Source organism: Xenopus laevis, chromosome 4S, assembly GCF_017654675.1.
Source record: "Xenopus laevis strain J_2021 chromosome 4S, Xenopus_laevis_v10.1, whole genome shotgun sequence".
Classification (NCBI taxonomy): Eukaryota; Metazoa; Chordata; class Amphibia; order Anura; family Pipidae; genus Xenopus; species Xenopus laevis.
The window spans coordinates 3,693,395-3,708,295 of NC_054378.1; the positions used below are offsets into that span (position 1 = coordinate 3,693,395).

Sequence of the window (14,901 nt, forward strand, 5' to 3'; positions counted from 1 at the left end):
TTATTTATGTCATGTCATTACTCTAACCCCTTGTATTTATCCTTCAATCCATAATAACTTACCATTAGTGCTGGCCATACAAAAATTGACCTATTACTAAAACCCCTTCTAATTTAGGGATCTCTAAAACTATTAGGGCAGAGACACACGCTCAGATTCGGGGAGATTTACTGTAGTTCTTCGGGGAGACTAATCTCCCCGAACTGCCTCCCGCCGGCTAGAATCTAAATCGCCGACAGGATTGGCACTCGGAGCGCTTTGTTTTCCGAAGTCGCCCTAAGTTTCCTCGTGAGACAACTCACAAGCACAGGTGGCCCTATACACTTTTGAATGACCCTAGAGAACTGCCCATAGAAGTATTATGAAACTGATGAGGTTATATACCTGTTTGGTATATTTTGTTGGAATAACTGAACAATGAAGGCAAAACACTCCTAGCTGTAAGGAACACCCCATCCTGTGGTTTTGTTTGGTTTTCTTACCCTAAAGCTGGCCATAGATGTTGAGATTTTTAAAAGATCAGATCCTGATCGTGAGACCACGATCTTCTCAGAACGATCGTACGAATTTTCCATCAACTAAAAAGACCAATTTGGCAGGAAAACAAAGGGGAGCTGCTTGGCCCTGCAGACATAGATACATTGCACTGGGGCCGACAAAGATTTTTTGACCTGGCCGATCAATTTCCTGACAGATGTCGGCCGAAAAATCGTAAGATGTACGATCGTTCGAATACCACTAACCGCACGATAATTTCGAAGGATTGGTCGGACTTCCCTAAAATCGGTCGTTCGGCAAGAAGAATCGTCGCGTCTATGGGGAGCTTTACACTAAGCTCATCTTTAACACAGTAGATGTCAACAATCTGCAGCAAAGGTAATAGGTAGCACCTCCCATTGATAGAGAGATAGCAAATTAATGGTGTGCAGGGTCACATGACATATAGAATACAGCCTTTGATAAAGCTTGTAGTTTGACAAGCGAAACGCGCGTCAGGCGCATCTAATTTTAAAACTGTTAGGCAGGGACGATTACTTGCTGGGACGGGCGGCTCTGTGGAAGGGAGGAAGGGCTGGAGAAGGGCACCTTAAATTCGCCGATATCCACTTTAAGGGCATTCTGCCGATCGGCTACTCCCTTCTAAACCGTGGACTGATCACAAAGGAAGGGTGGTGTGGGAGGATACGAGGGCTCTCGATATCGGAAGTTCGCTTCCGCCTCCAATTGTTTAACTACCTCTTCCATGAGACAAGGGGCGAGGTGCAAGCACCCCGCAGTTGACACGGGGACTCTTAGGTGGAAGCTGCCAATTACGGCATCTGAGTTTAAAGAGTACATATTGAGCTTGTTTCTTATGTGCCTACCTAACTCCAAATGCCACTCATCCCTCATACGCACAGAGGCACGCCAGCATGGCAGCAGTTGAGATTGATGGTGGGCAACAGTTGCTACTGTAGCATAAACCCACGTCACACTCTCGACCTTATATATCGTATATCAGCTGATGACCTCGTGTCGATACAGCTACCCTACCTAATCTTGCTTTTAATTCTTATTATCATTTCTTCTCGTGTTAATTCAGTTGATTTAATAAAAGTTAAGTTTTACCTTATATGGTTGGGATCTCGGACTAAATAATGGGATGGTGCAATGACATGGGACACACTTTTCCTTCTTGTACTTCAATTCTAGATGTCAACAATCTTAATTCTATTTTTTTTCCCAACGAGGTGCTCTCTGCCTTCATTCCAAAATAATCCAGGGTATTCTTAATTCAATTGATTTGAATTTTGTTTTAGCCTCCGTATGCAGTGTCATTTTACTTAAATTGGATTTGGCACCCTTGCAGTTTATCTTTGACAATATTCTAAGTGATAAAACATTTACAGTATATAACAAACAATAGGCAGTGGTAGCATCATCCTCTCCTCATGAACACGCCACTCATGTGCTTCAATAATTTACCCTAACCTCTCCTCTATATAATTGGTCCATTGGTTCTTAAATAAATTCTGCAAATAAATAAATAATTCTGATATTGTTTCAACCTCTCACAGAATGTATTTGACTTCTTTGGGTTTAACCTTAATATGATGGCAAAATTACAGTTCAGTAATTGGTACAGAAACAATAAACGAGATTACAAGGATTGGTAAAAACACATTCTGCACGGTATCAACAAATTCTTCCACAGCTTTCTGGTACAAGTTAGAAACGTACCTAGATCATTTTGGATTATGCATTAAAACATTTCCTTCCTGCTAATTCCTTCTGTCCTCTCCGTTCAGGCCAACCCATTCCACGTGTTTGCGACTAAGCACCTGTGCAGTGGAACCCAATATGGCCAGGTCCTTTTGTAAGTGCCACGAGGGAGCCAAATAAAGAGGGACACCCAGAAATTGAAAACAGGTGCATATAATAGCAAAACGTACACTGTATAGTTTATTTAAATAGGCTGCTATGTAGCCATGGGAGCCGCCATTCAAGCTAAAAAAGGAGAAAAGGCACAGGCTGCTTAGCAGATAACAGATGAGATCTGTAATATTATAATAACGCTATATATACAATATAGCACCTATGGTTGTAAATGAGCTCTACAGTTGCTTACACAATGAACAGTCACATTCATAAGAGATTAGAAATTCACAGTCGGCTATATGAATCTTGCCCTTTCTTAACCATTTTACTGCTGCATGGGACGGTTACACTGCTTCCAAAATCTGCTTCGATGCACTTGAGAAATAAATACATATTTTCTGATGAAAGATCCCAGTACTATAACTTTACTGGACACACGTTTTCATTCATTCATTTGGTCTCAACACCACTAAGGTTTATCACTATGATCAAATCACCAAAAAATACATTTTTTCAGTATTACTTTGACCCTCCTTAAGTGCTGACATCAGAGTTTCTAAGGGACGTAAAAGTAATTGGCAGTTTTGCCCTAATCTTCCCTAAACTGTGCAAAATTTGGATGATAAACAGCCATATTCTCATTAATGATACAGGTTTGGGAAATAGAAGGACAGGTCTGATTTAAACCCCTATCATCCCGTTCATTTTCAGATTTACTCCTAGATTACAATGGTGTTTTCATAAGTAACTAGTGATGTCTTTCAAATTAAATTGGGTTCAACATGTTACAGAAAATTAAAAGGAGCCACAGCATTGAAAATTCACATATGTATTTAGTATTTATACATAATGTACAGTTAGCAATACATATGATACGTATTCAATTTGTACCCTTTTCGCACTTTTTCCAGCATTTTAACTGAGGGCTTAAACCATAATATGAAAATAAACAGGCTTGCTGTGTTCTTCTGCATGTCTTCTATTTCATCTGGGCAGAAAATGCTGCGGCTCATACTACGTGGGGACTTTAATGCCGGGAAGGAACATTTCACAGGGACAGTTTCGGGTACCATTCTGGGTAGTGGGGTACCAAAGTTCTAAAAAGGGACCTGTACTTTGGGAAACAGGGACAAATGCAAACCTTTCTGGAATTCAACTGCAAGCTGAAGGTTGGATTTGTAATGCTGCAACAGCTGAAGTTGTAAATAGGTTGCTGCATTAAAATGCATGACTTGGACCTGAGCCGTAACATGAGGGTATAACATTACGTGCCCAAAATATTATTTGGTCATCTATTTTCTCTTCTGCATATGAATGGAAGATGTCATATTGCATGGCTCTGTTAAATCATTCCATATTGTGTTATAGGGAATGATATCTACTAATAATGAATACAATAATTACAATCCAATTAAAAAGGTCTGAGTCAAGTTATTGTTCTTATTACTGTATATAGATACAATATATTTTTGCAATGCAAACCACAATCAACCATTTTTTTGCACTTTGCTTCCTAAATTGTGTAAGTAACTTCAGGCCTCTGCGCTCATTTTAAGAGTGTAGAATACTTGCATACTGGATAGAGTGCTGTCTGAGTGGAGGGAGCACATAGGACACCCCACCCCCTAATTTGCAAATAATGTGGCTGTGCATCAGAAGGCGCATTGGGGTCCTACAATTAAAAGAGTATAGAGGCCCCACAATTAAAAGAATAAAATAATCACTAAATATTAAATAAAAAATATCTGATTGGTTGCTAGTGTCTGTTCTATATATCACTGCCAGTGCTAATATATGTCTTACATTGGGCATTATTCTGTAATTTGACAAAAGCATATGCAATGGTAATTTTGTGCAACCAGATGCCTCCTGATTTGCACATAGAGATTGGACATCCGAGAGCAAATAGAATCAAAAGCTCAAGATAAAGGCAGGAGACTGGAGGCAAATTCATCATCACACATTTAAAAAAGGCCTACATTAAGGGGCAGATTTACATATGGTCGAATATCGAGGGTTAATTAACCCTCGATATTAGACTGCCGAAGGTAAATCTTTCGACTTCGATATTCGAAGTTGAAGGATTTACCGCAATTCGTTCGTTCGATTCGAAAGATTTTAATCCATCGATCGAACGATTTTTCTTCGACCAAAAAAAGCTTGCAAAGCCTATGGGGACCTTCCCCGTGGGCTAACATTGAGGTTCGGTAGGTTTTAGATGGCGAAGTAGGGGGTCGAAGTTTTTTTTTAAATAGACAGTACTTCGGCTATCGAATAGTCGAACCATTTTTAGTTCGAATCGTTCGATTCGAAGTCGATGGTCGAAGTAGCCAAAAAAAAAACATTTCGAAATTCAAAGTTTTTTTTATTCTATTCCTTCACTCGAACTGAGTAAATGTGCCCCTAAAAGTCTACTATTTCGTGACCCGACATTTTGATATTAAAATGTTGATGTCAGCATCAAACTGATAATTAGAGCCTACCCTGTAATTATCGCATGTTGCTAGCCTATGCAGCAAGAAAAATGGTTACCTAAAGCTGATTACACCTAAAACATATATTGCTACCATCTTTTGTTAGACCCATCAGCAATAACCCTTTTTGACAAGTAGCAGGGTGAAGTTGTCTGAACCCCCAAACATTAGCGGGGATTATGTTACCCAACAAGATGGCTTTCTTCTGTATACCACAGAAAAAGATGTAATTTGATTGGCTGAGGAGTTCTGCAGCACATCAGGACAATTGTGGACCATACCACTGTACTGAGAATTGGGGTTTTATAAAACAACCATTATTATGGTTCATATAAACCAATCATTATGATGGAGAGACAGGAATGTCCCATTATAGAAGGAATGTGGCAAGAGCAGCCAAAACAAGGGTACTTTAAGGATACCCTAAACCAGGCTTTTGTACTTGCATCAACATTAATTACGGTGAGAAGGTAAAAATCCCAGCAAGAATTCTCCGATTCCAATAAAGTAGACGACCTGAGCGATGCCAAAAAGTGGAGCAATGACCAGGGCTCGACAGTAAGCTCCCTTCAAGAAGGCAGCAGGACCCTCACTTCTCCAGATCTTTCTGCAAAGGCACAACAAGGGTTATAGATCCATAATAACAATAGCAACAGTCTCAATGTATTTACAGAGTAACAGGTCAAGTATAAGGAGATCACTCTTTGCATTGAACTAATAAAGGGTTTATATATGGTTCATTAATACTGTCTAAAAATTATATTCATTATATTTAATCTTTTATGTGTAAAATTCAGCCCCTTTCCTTTTTAGAGATGAGAGACAGACTCCCTCTTCATCTTTTGCCAGTCAGTATTAGTGCGCCAAAGTGTTCTCCTGTTTTTTTTCCTTTATTATATAATAATTTCTCTTTACATGGAAGTGGGGCCCAGCATGCATAGCTGCCCCTGACAGGAACCCCTCTCCCTGCCGTATGTTTGTGTGGGACAAGAAGGGTGGTGGGAGGGGGGATTTTAATGCTACAGAGCAGTGCTGTCCAACTGGTAGCCCGCAGCCCCCCTTTTGTGGTCCTCCATTGAAGTCTGGTTTCTTTGATTACATACTTTTGTGTACGATTCAAAATTTATGAGTATTCAGATTAAGTGGCCCCTGCATTGCTCACCCTCAGATTTAGGCTGTAAAAACACTGCATTGTTTAAAGTTGTAATCCCATGCATTGCTCACCCCTGTAAAACCCTGTAGTGCTCACGCCTGTAAGGACCTCCAATGTTCACACCTGTAAAACCCTGCATTGATCACAACTTGTGGAGCTCTATAAAGGATTTACACATTTTTATCTATTATAAGAGTCCCATTTCTACCCACGTTACTATTGCAGTATGTTTGATTCGTGTCAGTGTATACCTTTGGTTACATATTTACCTGGTACAATCTATGATTCCTGAGTAGGTATCTTCATTAATCCCTCGCTGTAATGACTGCAGCCTTGTCTTAATCACTGAAACACAAACAATGCACATGAGACCTGGTCTGGGGACCTGCAAAACAACCTTTCCTTCTCTGTGTGGGCACAGGCAGCATCTATTTAATTACATGGGCATAATTGTGTCGTGAGCTGGTGTCTGATGGGTTTTCATGTAGCTGGTGTAATGTGACAGTCATGAATACAGACTGGGAATTGGAAGGCCCCAATACTGAATTGTGATACACAGTAGCATTTAAACAAGTCTGATTACTGGGCAGCTTTTCATATTGACAAGAGGAACACAATGTCTGTTCAGAGAATGCTCTCATGGCTCTTCCTCAATCAACAACAATTCATTGTAGCTTTAAAGTACTTTTTTGGCAATGCTAAATGCTTATATGATCAATACTGTCAGAAATGTGCCCATTTGTGATGTAAAATTACACAGGAACAATCTAGTCTGAAATACGCAGAGCGTAATGGCAATTGGAACTTTGTCACTATTCCTAGGAAATATTGCAGTGACAAAATGGCCAAAATCACAGCAGGCGACTTTCCTTTAAGTAAAATATATGATCATTCCCCCCAAGTCATGTACTTGGCTAATGCTTTGACTAATGTCTCATCAACCAGAAATGCAAATTTCATTATTATTCCTCATACTCCCCAAGCTTCATCTTCTACGGCATTAGTTTATCTACTCATGTGCCGTGTGACTGACTCCATGACAGCCATTGTCTCCCTGACCCACTTTTTTCAAGGACTCACCATCACACGGATTAACAGCAACAGCAGCAGTGCTCCCAGCTGCACAGCCGGAAAGGAAAGACACAAAAAAGGGGGATTTTCCATCGGGGGTCTTCTGGCCCAGCTTGTTCAAGTTAGCGAAGAGAGGAAAGTAAATTATGGAGAAAGGGACATCTCTGAGGAAAGAGACAAGTAGAAACAAATGATTAAAATCTGACTTGAATCAACAGAAATTTAAAGGAAGGGCCGGTGGCATAATACACCAAATATTACTATGTAAATGCTGTATTTGTAGATATTATACATAGTCTGAAGGTTCCCTGTATGTACTGGGGACCAATGCTTATTAGTCCATGGTGTTGTGATGGGCTTAAGTTGTGTGTATCTTGCCTTACAGCTTACTGAATGTGAAAGGCACTTGATGGACTGAAAGGCAAAGTCTACCTATTTGGCCATTTGGATATCTATGACCCAACAGTAATGAGAGTGGGAGATTGCTAACTGTTAGATATTTAAGATAGATGGGCCGGTTACATATGCTATTATTAAGATTCCCCTTTACATGGAAGAATCAGATCTAACACATAAAAATATTTCTAGATACATTAGATAGATAGATAGATAGATAGATAGATAGATAGATAGATAGATAGATAGATAGATAGATAGATGATAGAAAGATAAATAGAGATAGATGATAGATAGATAGATAGATAGATAGATAGATAGATAGATAGATAGATAGATAGATAGATAGATAGATAGATAGATAGATAGATAGATAGATAGATAGATAGATAGATAGATAGATAGATAGATGATAGAAAGATAAATAGAGATAGATAGATAGATAGATAGATAGATAGATAGAGATAGATGATAGATAGATGATAGATAGATAGATAGAGATAGATGATAGATAGATGATAGATAGATAGAGTCTCTGCTGAGACCAAAATGTTGGTTCAATACATTACCACTTTTTTCACTTTGCAAAGACCCGTGAGTGCAGTTTCATATGATGTTATAAAGTTTTTTTTTTATTCTGGCACCCAGGCAATTAGTTTATACAAACAGAGTGCAAACTACATTCTAGTACATATAATAGGGATGCACGGAATCCACTATTTTGGATTTGGCCAAACCCCTGAATCCTTTGCAAAAGATTCATCCGAATACTGAACCGAATCCTAATTTGCATATGCAAATTAGGGGGATGGAAGGGGAAAACATTTTTTACTTCCTTGTTTTGTGACAAAAATTTCCCTCCCTGCCCATGATTTGCATATGCAAATTAGGATTCGGCTGAATCCAAATCCTGCTGAAAAAGCCAGAATCCTAGCCGAATCCTGAACCGAATACTGGACATGGAGCATCCTTAAATATATATATCCCTATATATATATATATATATATATATATATATATATATATATATATATATATATATATATATATATATATATATATATTTTATATAAGTAAAAAAATATTTATTCACATTATTATTCACATATGTCATTTCTTCTTACTGGCTTGATACTTTTACTGATCTGGACAAAGCTCACCTAAGCAATGTGGCTCCCAGGCCTTTGTATAATCCAGCAATCCCTTCACTTCTCAGAAGCTGCCGTGAGATCTGCATTGCTGTAGGCCGCGCTGTTAAGGACTCCGCTACAGAGCTGTTCGGTCCCGCCTGAGACTCCATGAGTTTTCTCTGAGCAGCTGTGAACAGTTAAATACTAATGTTCAATCTGATAGTGAAGCTGTTTCACCAAATTCATACAAATTTTGTTTCCTATGTGCTTTTTTTTTTTTTACCTAGAATTCATTAGGGGTTTATTATAAGGACCCTGGACAAAGGTGAAGAGTTTTAAGTGGTACAAAAGCACACCCCTTAAAAAAGAACTAAACCATAAAAATGAATGTGGCTAAAAATGTCCTATTTTATATAGTGAACTTATTGCACGAGGCTAAAGTTTGAGCTTGTCAATAGCAGCAATGATCCAGGACTTCAAACTTGTCACAGGGGGTCACCATCTTGGAAAGTGTCTGTGACACTCACATGCTCAGTGGGCTCTGATTGGCTGTTGAGAAGCTAAGCTTAGGGCTCGTCACTAATTATCCAGCAGAAAATGACCTTCCCTGGCTGTAATATAAGCTGATGCTACAGGTTTGCTGATTATTCAATTCTGATGCTAATTGCACTGGTTTCTGTGCTGCCATGTAGTAATTATGTGTATTAATGACTAATCAGCCTTATATTGTGACATTTCTATTCTATGTGTACTGTATATTGTGAGTGGCTCCCTAAGCTCAGTAAGTGACAGCAGCACAGAGCATGTGAATCAGTGAATCAGCAGAAAAGAAGATGGGGAGCTACTGGGGCATCTTTGGAGACACAGATCTTTACTGCTAAAGGGCTGTGGTTGCCTTGGGCTTGTACAGAAGCACAAAACATCATGTACAACATGTCTACCTACCTCTTTAGTTAGGCTTTAGTTCAAGCTCATGAAGACAGCTGTTCTGTCAGGGGTCTGGCTCCACTCCCAGCATGAAGTTCAGAGCAACCTGAATGAACATTATATAATATAGGAAGAATGGTTTGTTTGCTATCAGACTATATCTTACCGAGCCTCCCAGCATCCTGCAGCTGGATTTTCAGCATCTCCATAGGTGTAGTGACAATGACCTGGCATGTCCCTGCTCCACACCCAGCCAGCATCTCCTTCAGCAGCGTCAGCTTCTTCCTAAATACAAAGGCATTGGTCTCACCATATGCAATCCAAATAGCTAATAGAATCTTTTTTGTATGTAGACTGTGTGCATTAGTGGCGTAAATTTAGGGCCCGGGCCCACCCCGAAAGGCCCCACTGTATCCAAAATCGTGGTTCACCCATGATGAGTGTTCACCTTCTTCACGATCAACACATGCACAGACTGTCCTGTATATGCACCATTTCACCAATGGGAAGGCAGGCTGAGATGATTAAGTGTCTTTGGGACACTAAGGGGCAAATTCATCAAGGGTCGAATATCGAGGGTTAATTAACCCTCGATATTCGACTGGGAATTAAAATCCTTCGACTTCGAATATCGAAGTCGAAGGATTTTTGCGCAAATAGTTCGATCGAACGATCGAAGGAATAATCCTTCGATCGAACGATTAAATCCTTTGAAACGAATGATTCGAAGGATTTTAATCCAACGATCGAAGGATTATCCTTCGACCAAAAAAACTTAGCCAAGCCTATGGGGACCTTCCCCATACTTCGAATCCTTCACTCGAGCTTGGTGAATGGGCCCCTATATGCGTAAGGCTCGAGATGATTGTTTAAATAAAGATTTTTTCTACTTTTTTAAACCAGTGTTTTTGGTCTGATCTATATGTGGCTTCCTAGAGTGTCTTAAGCCTTTTTCACACTGCATACAGGCTGAGATTCAGTGCCGTTTTCAGCACCAAACCTAAATACAGACCTGTGAATAAGATAATGCAAAGAGGCGATACCTTCATCCCTTACTGCTTATTTATGGGGCACTGGCATTAAATCTGTCTATGGGGCAGGGTCCTCCTTCCTATTGTGTCTTTTAACACATGGCACTAAATCTCAGTATATTTATTACTATGCTTTTTACTTATTAAATATTTATTATTACAGGCATGGGACCGTTTATTCTCAGTACCTGAGATTTTCTAAATAACAGATCTTTCCGTAATTTGGATTTTGATACCTACTAGAAAATCATATAAACATTAAATAAACCCAATAGGCTGGTTTTTCTTCCAATAAGGATTAATAATATTTTGGTTGAGATCAAGTACAAGCGACTGTTGTATTATAACAGAAAAAAAGGAATTGTTTGTGTTTTTTACTCTGTGAAATTGTACAATGCTGCGTATACGTAGGCACACATACATATATACTCCAATGATAAATTGGAACTCTATACTGCAACACTCCATATGAGCAGCAGGTGGCACACTATACAGTAACACAAAGGGGCAGCCTTACTACATCAGAAGAAAGGCAGCAAACTTGTCCTGTCTCTTTAAAGTAACCGTTTTTGTAAAATACAATTTAGAACATTCTCAGGGGGCCCTGACTTCCTATAACAGGATAACGACTGACATTCCTGGTCAAAGTAGAAAAATGCAAGTGTGTCTGGCTGCCTTTGTGGGATCATACAAAGCAACTGGAAAATGTTAATTATCCCCTAGTTTTCCTGCAGTCAAGTTCTCTACACCCCCATTAAAGATATATTTGTCCCTGATGTCATTTATAATCATATTTTAACCCGTTTGTTGTGTTATAATATTATTATTTTTATTTTCAGTTTATTCTTGCCATATTTATATAGCTCCCCTACTTCTTATGGGAAAGCAATTACTTTTAAAGATGGATCTGTCATATGGAATCTTTACACTTGTATTGTACTTTTACTTGTTTATGAAACTAATAAACATGTTGAAATAAAGGGAAAGTGAAGCTGCCAGGACAGCAAAGAGGTTAATCCTTCTGCCCATCCTCCTGTTCTCCTCTCCCTGGCTCACAGCCCCCAGTGACATCTTCCTTACAAAACCGCAGTCTGAGTTTACTGCTATTTCTGGCATCTCATAAAAATTCCACGAAAAAAAAAATAATCCTACAGTGTATGTCATCCCCTTCTATCTTTTTATCTGAATTCCCAGCTCCCATGCCACAGGTTAGTTGCACAGAAGCCCTAGCTGCAGGCCAATAATCTTTCTTTTGCTTAAAATTATTAATAATAATCATAATAATAATCATGTTTTGCATATATACACAGTGCAGGGCTTAGGCTATAGTATGTTATTTAGGATCTTTTCCACTCCTGGGTAAAGAGGATCTCATACCTCCCAACATTTTGGAAGTAAAAAGAGGGACAAAAATGTTTTCTACATGTAGTGCGGCAATTTTTTTGAACACACCCATTTTAGTGGCCACACCCTGTAAATACCATGTTCATTATAAAAATTTGAAAATATTTCTCCTTATCTAAACTGTTAAAATTACTTATTTTCCTATCTCAAAATTGTTACAAAGTATCTTAGTTGCACCTGTTAGCTGTACTGCCTCTCTGCCAAAAGCCAATTAAGTTAGAAACTTTGTTTCTTTTTCTGGCTGTTCAGTGCAGAGAAAAGAGGGACTTTCCAGTACAAATGAGGGACCTCAGGTTGAGCTGTCAAAAGAGGGACTGTCCCTCTGAAAAAGGGACAGTTGGGAGGTATGGGATCTTGCTGATTCTTACCCAAATCTGGCGAGTTACAACTCAGGGAAGAGCATGTGTTACAAGGACTCACCAGGGCCCTCACTACAGGGAGATGATAGGGTTATCCTCACTCAACCTCTATTCTTTACATACTATAATACTATAATCTATTATTCCATCTATTTAGCCTCTTTGTTCTCATAGAAATAGGGAATGGCCATGAAATAGGTCAAATGTCGAACAGCAGGAGGGGCCACCTGGATACCTGGGCCCACCAGGAGTTTTCCTGGTATCCCAGTCCGACACTGAGCAAGTCCAAAGAGACAAAAAGATATACAATTCCCCTTTTAATGGCTGGAGAAGCCCGACACCCCTGGCCAATTACAGAACTGCCAGGAGAAATTCCCCCCATTCCAACTCTGAAAAGATCCAGTCATTGGCTGGATTAACCCTTTTGGAGGCTAATTAAAGTAAAGGTTACCCTCCTACAGCTAGAAAAGACTTTGCTTGCACCATTATTTAAACAAAGCCAGACTCAGACCAATGACTTTGTAGTTGCTGTTATACTACAGTTCCAGAGTTGCACTTAAAGGAGAACTAAGCCCTAAAAATGTCCTATTTCATATAGTGAACTTATTGCAGGAGGCTAAAGTTTGAGCTTGTCAATAGCAGCAATGATCCAGGACTTCAAACTTGTCACAGGGGGTCACCATCTTGGAAAGTGTCTGTGACACTCACATGCTCAGTGGGCTCTGATTGGCTGTTGAGAAGCTAAGCTTAGGGCTCGTCACTAATTATCCAGCAGAAAATGAGCTTCCCTGGCTGTAATATAAGCTGATGCTACCGGTTTGCTGATTATTCAATTCTGATGCTAATTGCACTGGTTTCTGTGCTGCCATGTAGTAATTATGTGTATTAATTACTAATCAGCCTTATATTGTGCCATTTCTATTCTATGTGTACTGTATATTGTGAGTGGCTCCCTAAGCTCAGTAAGTGACAGCAGCACAGAGCATGTGAATCAGTGAATCAGCAGAAAAGAAGATGGGGAGCTACTGGGGCATCTTTGGAGACACAGATCTTTACTGCTAAAGGGTTGTGGTTCCCTTGGGCTGGTCCAGAAGCCCAAAACATAATAGACACCATTTCTTGCCTACTTCTTTAGTTAAGCTTTAGTTTTCCTTTAAGAAACAACTATGCAACAATGCTATAAAATGTTATTGTGGGTCCTGCTGTTTGTTGCCCTCTCTGATCTTGATGTGCCTTGTGTAGCCAATAAACACGCAGCACAGCATGGATTAAAGAGAAGGCTGTACAATTTACTGTACTAGCAGTTCGGTAGTTGACAGCTGGAGCAGAAGATTTTATGATCTACCTCAAGAAAGCAGTACATGATTCAAGTACAATGCAGAAAAAAACAGTCCTGCATGCAAACAGATTGTGTCTGCCGAAGTGTGAGCAAGTGTGAGTAAGTGTGAGTAAGCAGAAGGAGTGTGACCATGAAGTTCAATGTATTTGCTTTGATGTACGAAGCTAACTGGGCATCTAAGGGACAGGGAGATGATGTCATGTGCCCAAGGTCGGTAGGATTTGGCACAGGGAATAAAGACAAAACTTCCCACAACTAGATGATTTAACAATCGCAACACTACACCTTCAGCTGGATTCTTGTGCAGTGTTATTTGCACTGGCAGAATTGCCTGCCTTATTTACTCTACAGTAACCTTCATCAGTGCGGCTGATGCTGAACTACTTGCAGCCCAGGCACTCAGTAACCAATGGGTAGTTATGTTGGACCACATGTTCGGCAGGGTCAACAAATGAGGACTTTGTTCAGTTATTTCACCTCTGTTCTAGATCAAATCTGTTTGACTTAAGCATGGGCCCCCAGGCCTACAGTCAGCAACCTGGATAAGGACTGCCCACATAGGGATATATTTATCAAAGAGTGAAGTTAGAGGTCGTCACAGTCCTCTAGAGTGAATTTCCGCCACTCTCCATTTGTTTCTATGGGATTTTTCAATGGGTCAAAGTGAAAGTTCATCCTTTGATAAATACGCCTTTCAAAATCCCTTAAAAATGAACGGAGAGTGTCAGAATTTCACTCTAGAGGACTCTGGCGACCTCTAACTTCACTCTTTGATAAATATACCCCATAGATCTTTACCTGGACAGATTTTCTGGTCGATCCTGGACTTGGTTCAACCCAATAGATACATAAATGGTTTCTGTAAGACAACAGTTCAGCTTTTGTTTCACCCATTGTTTTGTGCATGTGACATCTTTTCTGATCATCATCATTTCATAAGAAGCCAGAGATCTGTGCTTTCCCCTTTTACCTCATTGCATGTGACTAAGCCACTGTCCACTCAGGGAAAGGGGCTATTAATTAGGGGGTTAATGATACATTAATAATTCATGGCCTAAATTAAATATCCAGCCCCACCTTTGCTTTCAGTCCCATTATTTAATGAAACGTTTAATGATAACTTTGTGGTTTATTTACTAAACAGCGAACGGTTTTGCAAATCACAAGATAATTCAGCTGCTTTAGAGCCTAAGGGGAAATATCAATATTAAGCTGGCCAGATACAAAAATATCTGCCTGTTTAGCCTGGTATTCAAATA

At 39.6% G+C, this 14,901-nt stretch overlaps 1 protein-coding gene across 1 annotated transcript in view; it reads right to left on the reverse strand.

The window, feature by feature from the left end:
• Window positions 1–4,696: 4,696 nt before the first annotated feature.
• slc25a22.S (solute carrier family 25 (mitochondrial carrier: glutamate), member 22 S homeolog) overlaps window positions 4,697–14,901 on the reverse strand; it is a 28,910-nt gene continuing 18,705 nt past the window's right edge. Inside the window, exons 6-10 of the mRNA XM_018260086.2 lie at window positions 9,676–9,794; window positions 8,613–8,769; window positions 7,066–7,220; window positions 6,255–6,330; window positions 4,697–5,439 (exon numbers count right to left, since the gene is read on the reverse strand). Of these exons, the coding sequence (XP_018115575.1) occupies window positions 5,286–5,439; window positions 6,255–6,330; window positions 7,066–7,220; window positions 8,613–8,769; window positions 9,676–9,794 (661 nt within the window). The 3' untranslated portion in view covers window positions 4,697–5,285. The remainder of the gene's footprint in view (window positions 5,440–6,254; window positions 6,331–7,065; window positions 7,221–8,612; window positions 8,770–9,675; window positions 9,795–14,901) is intronic.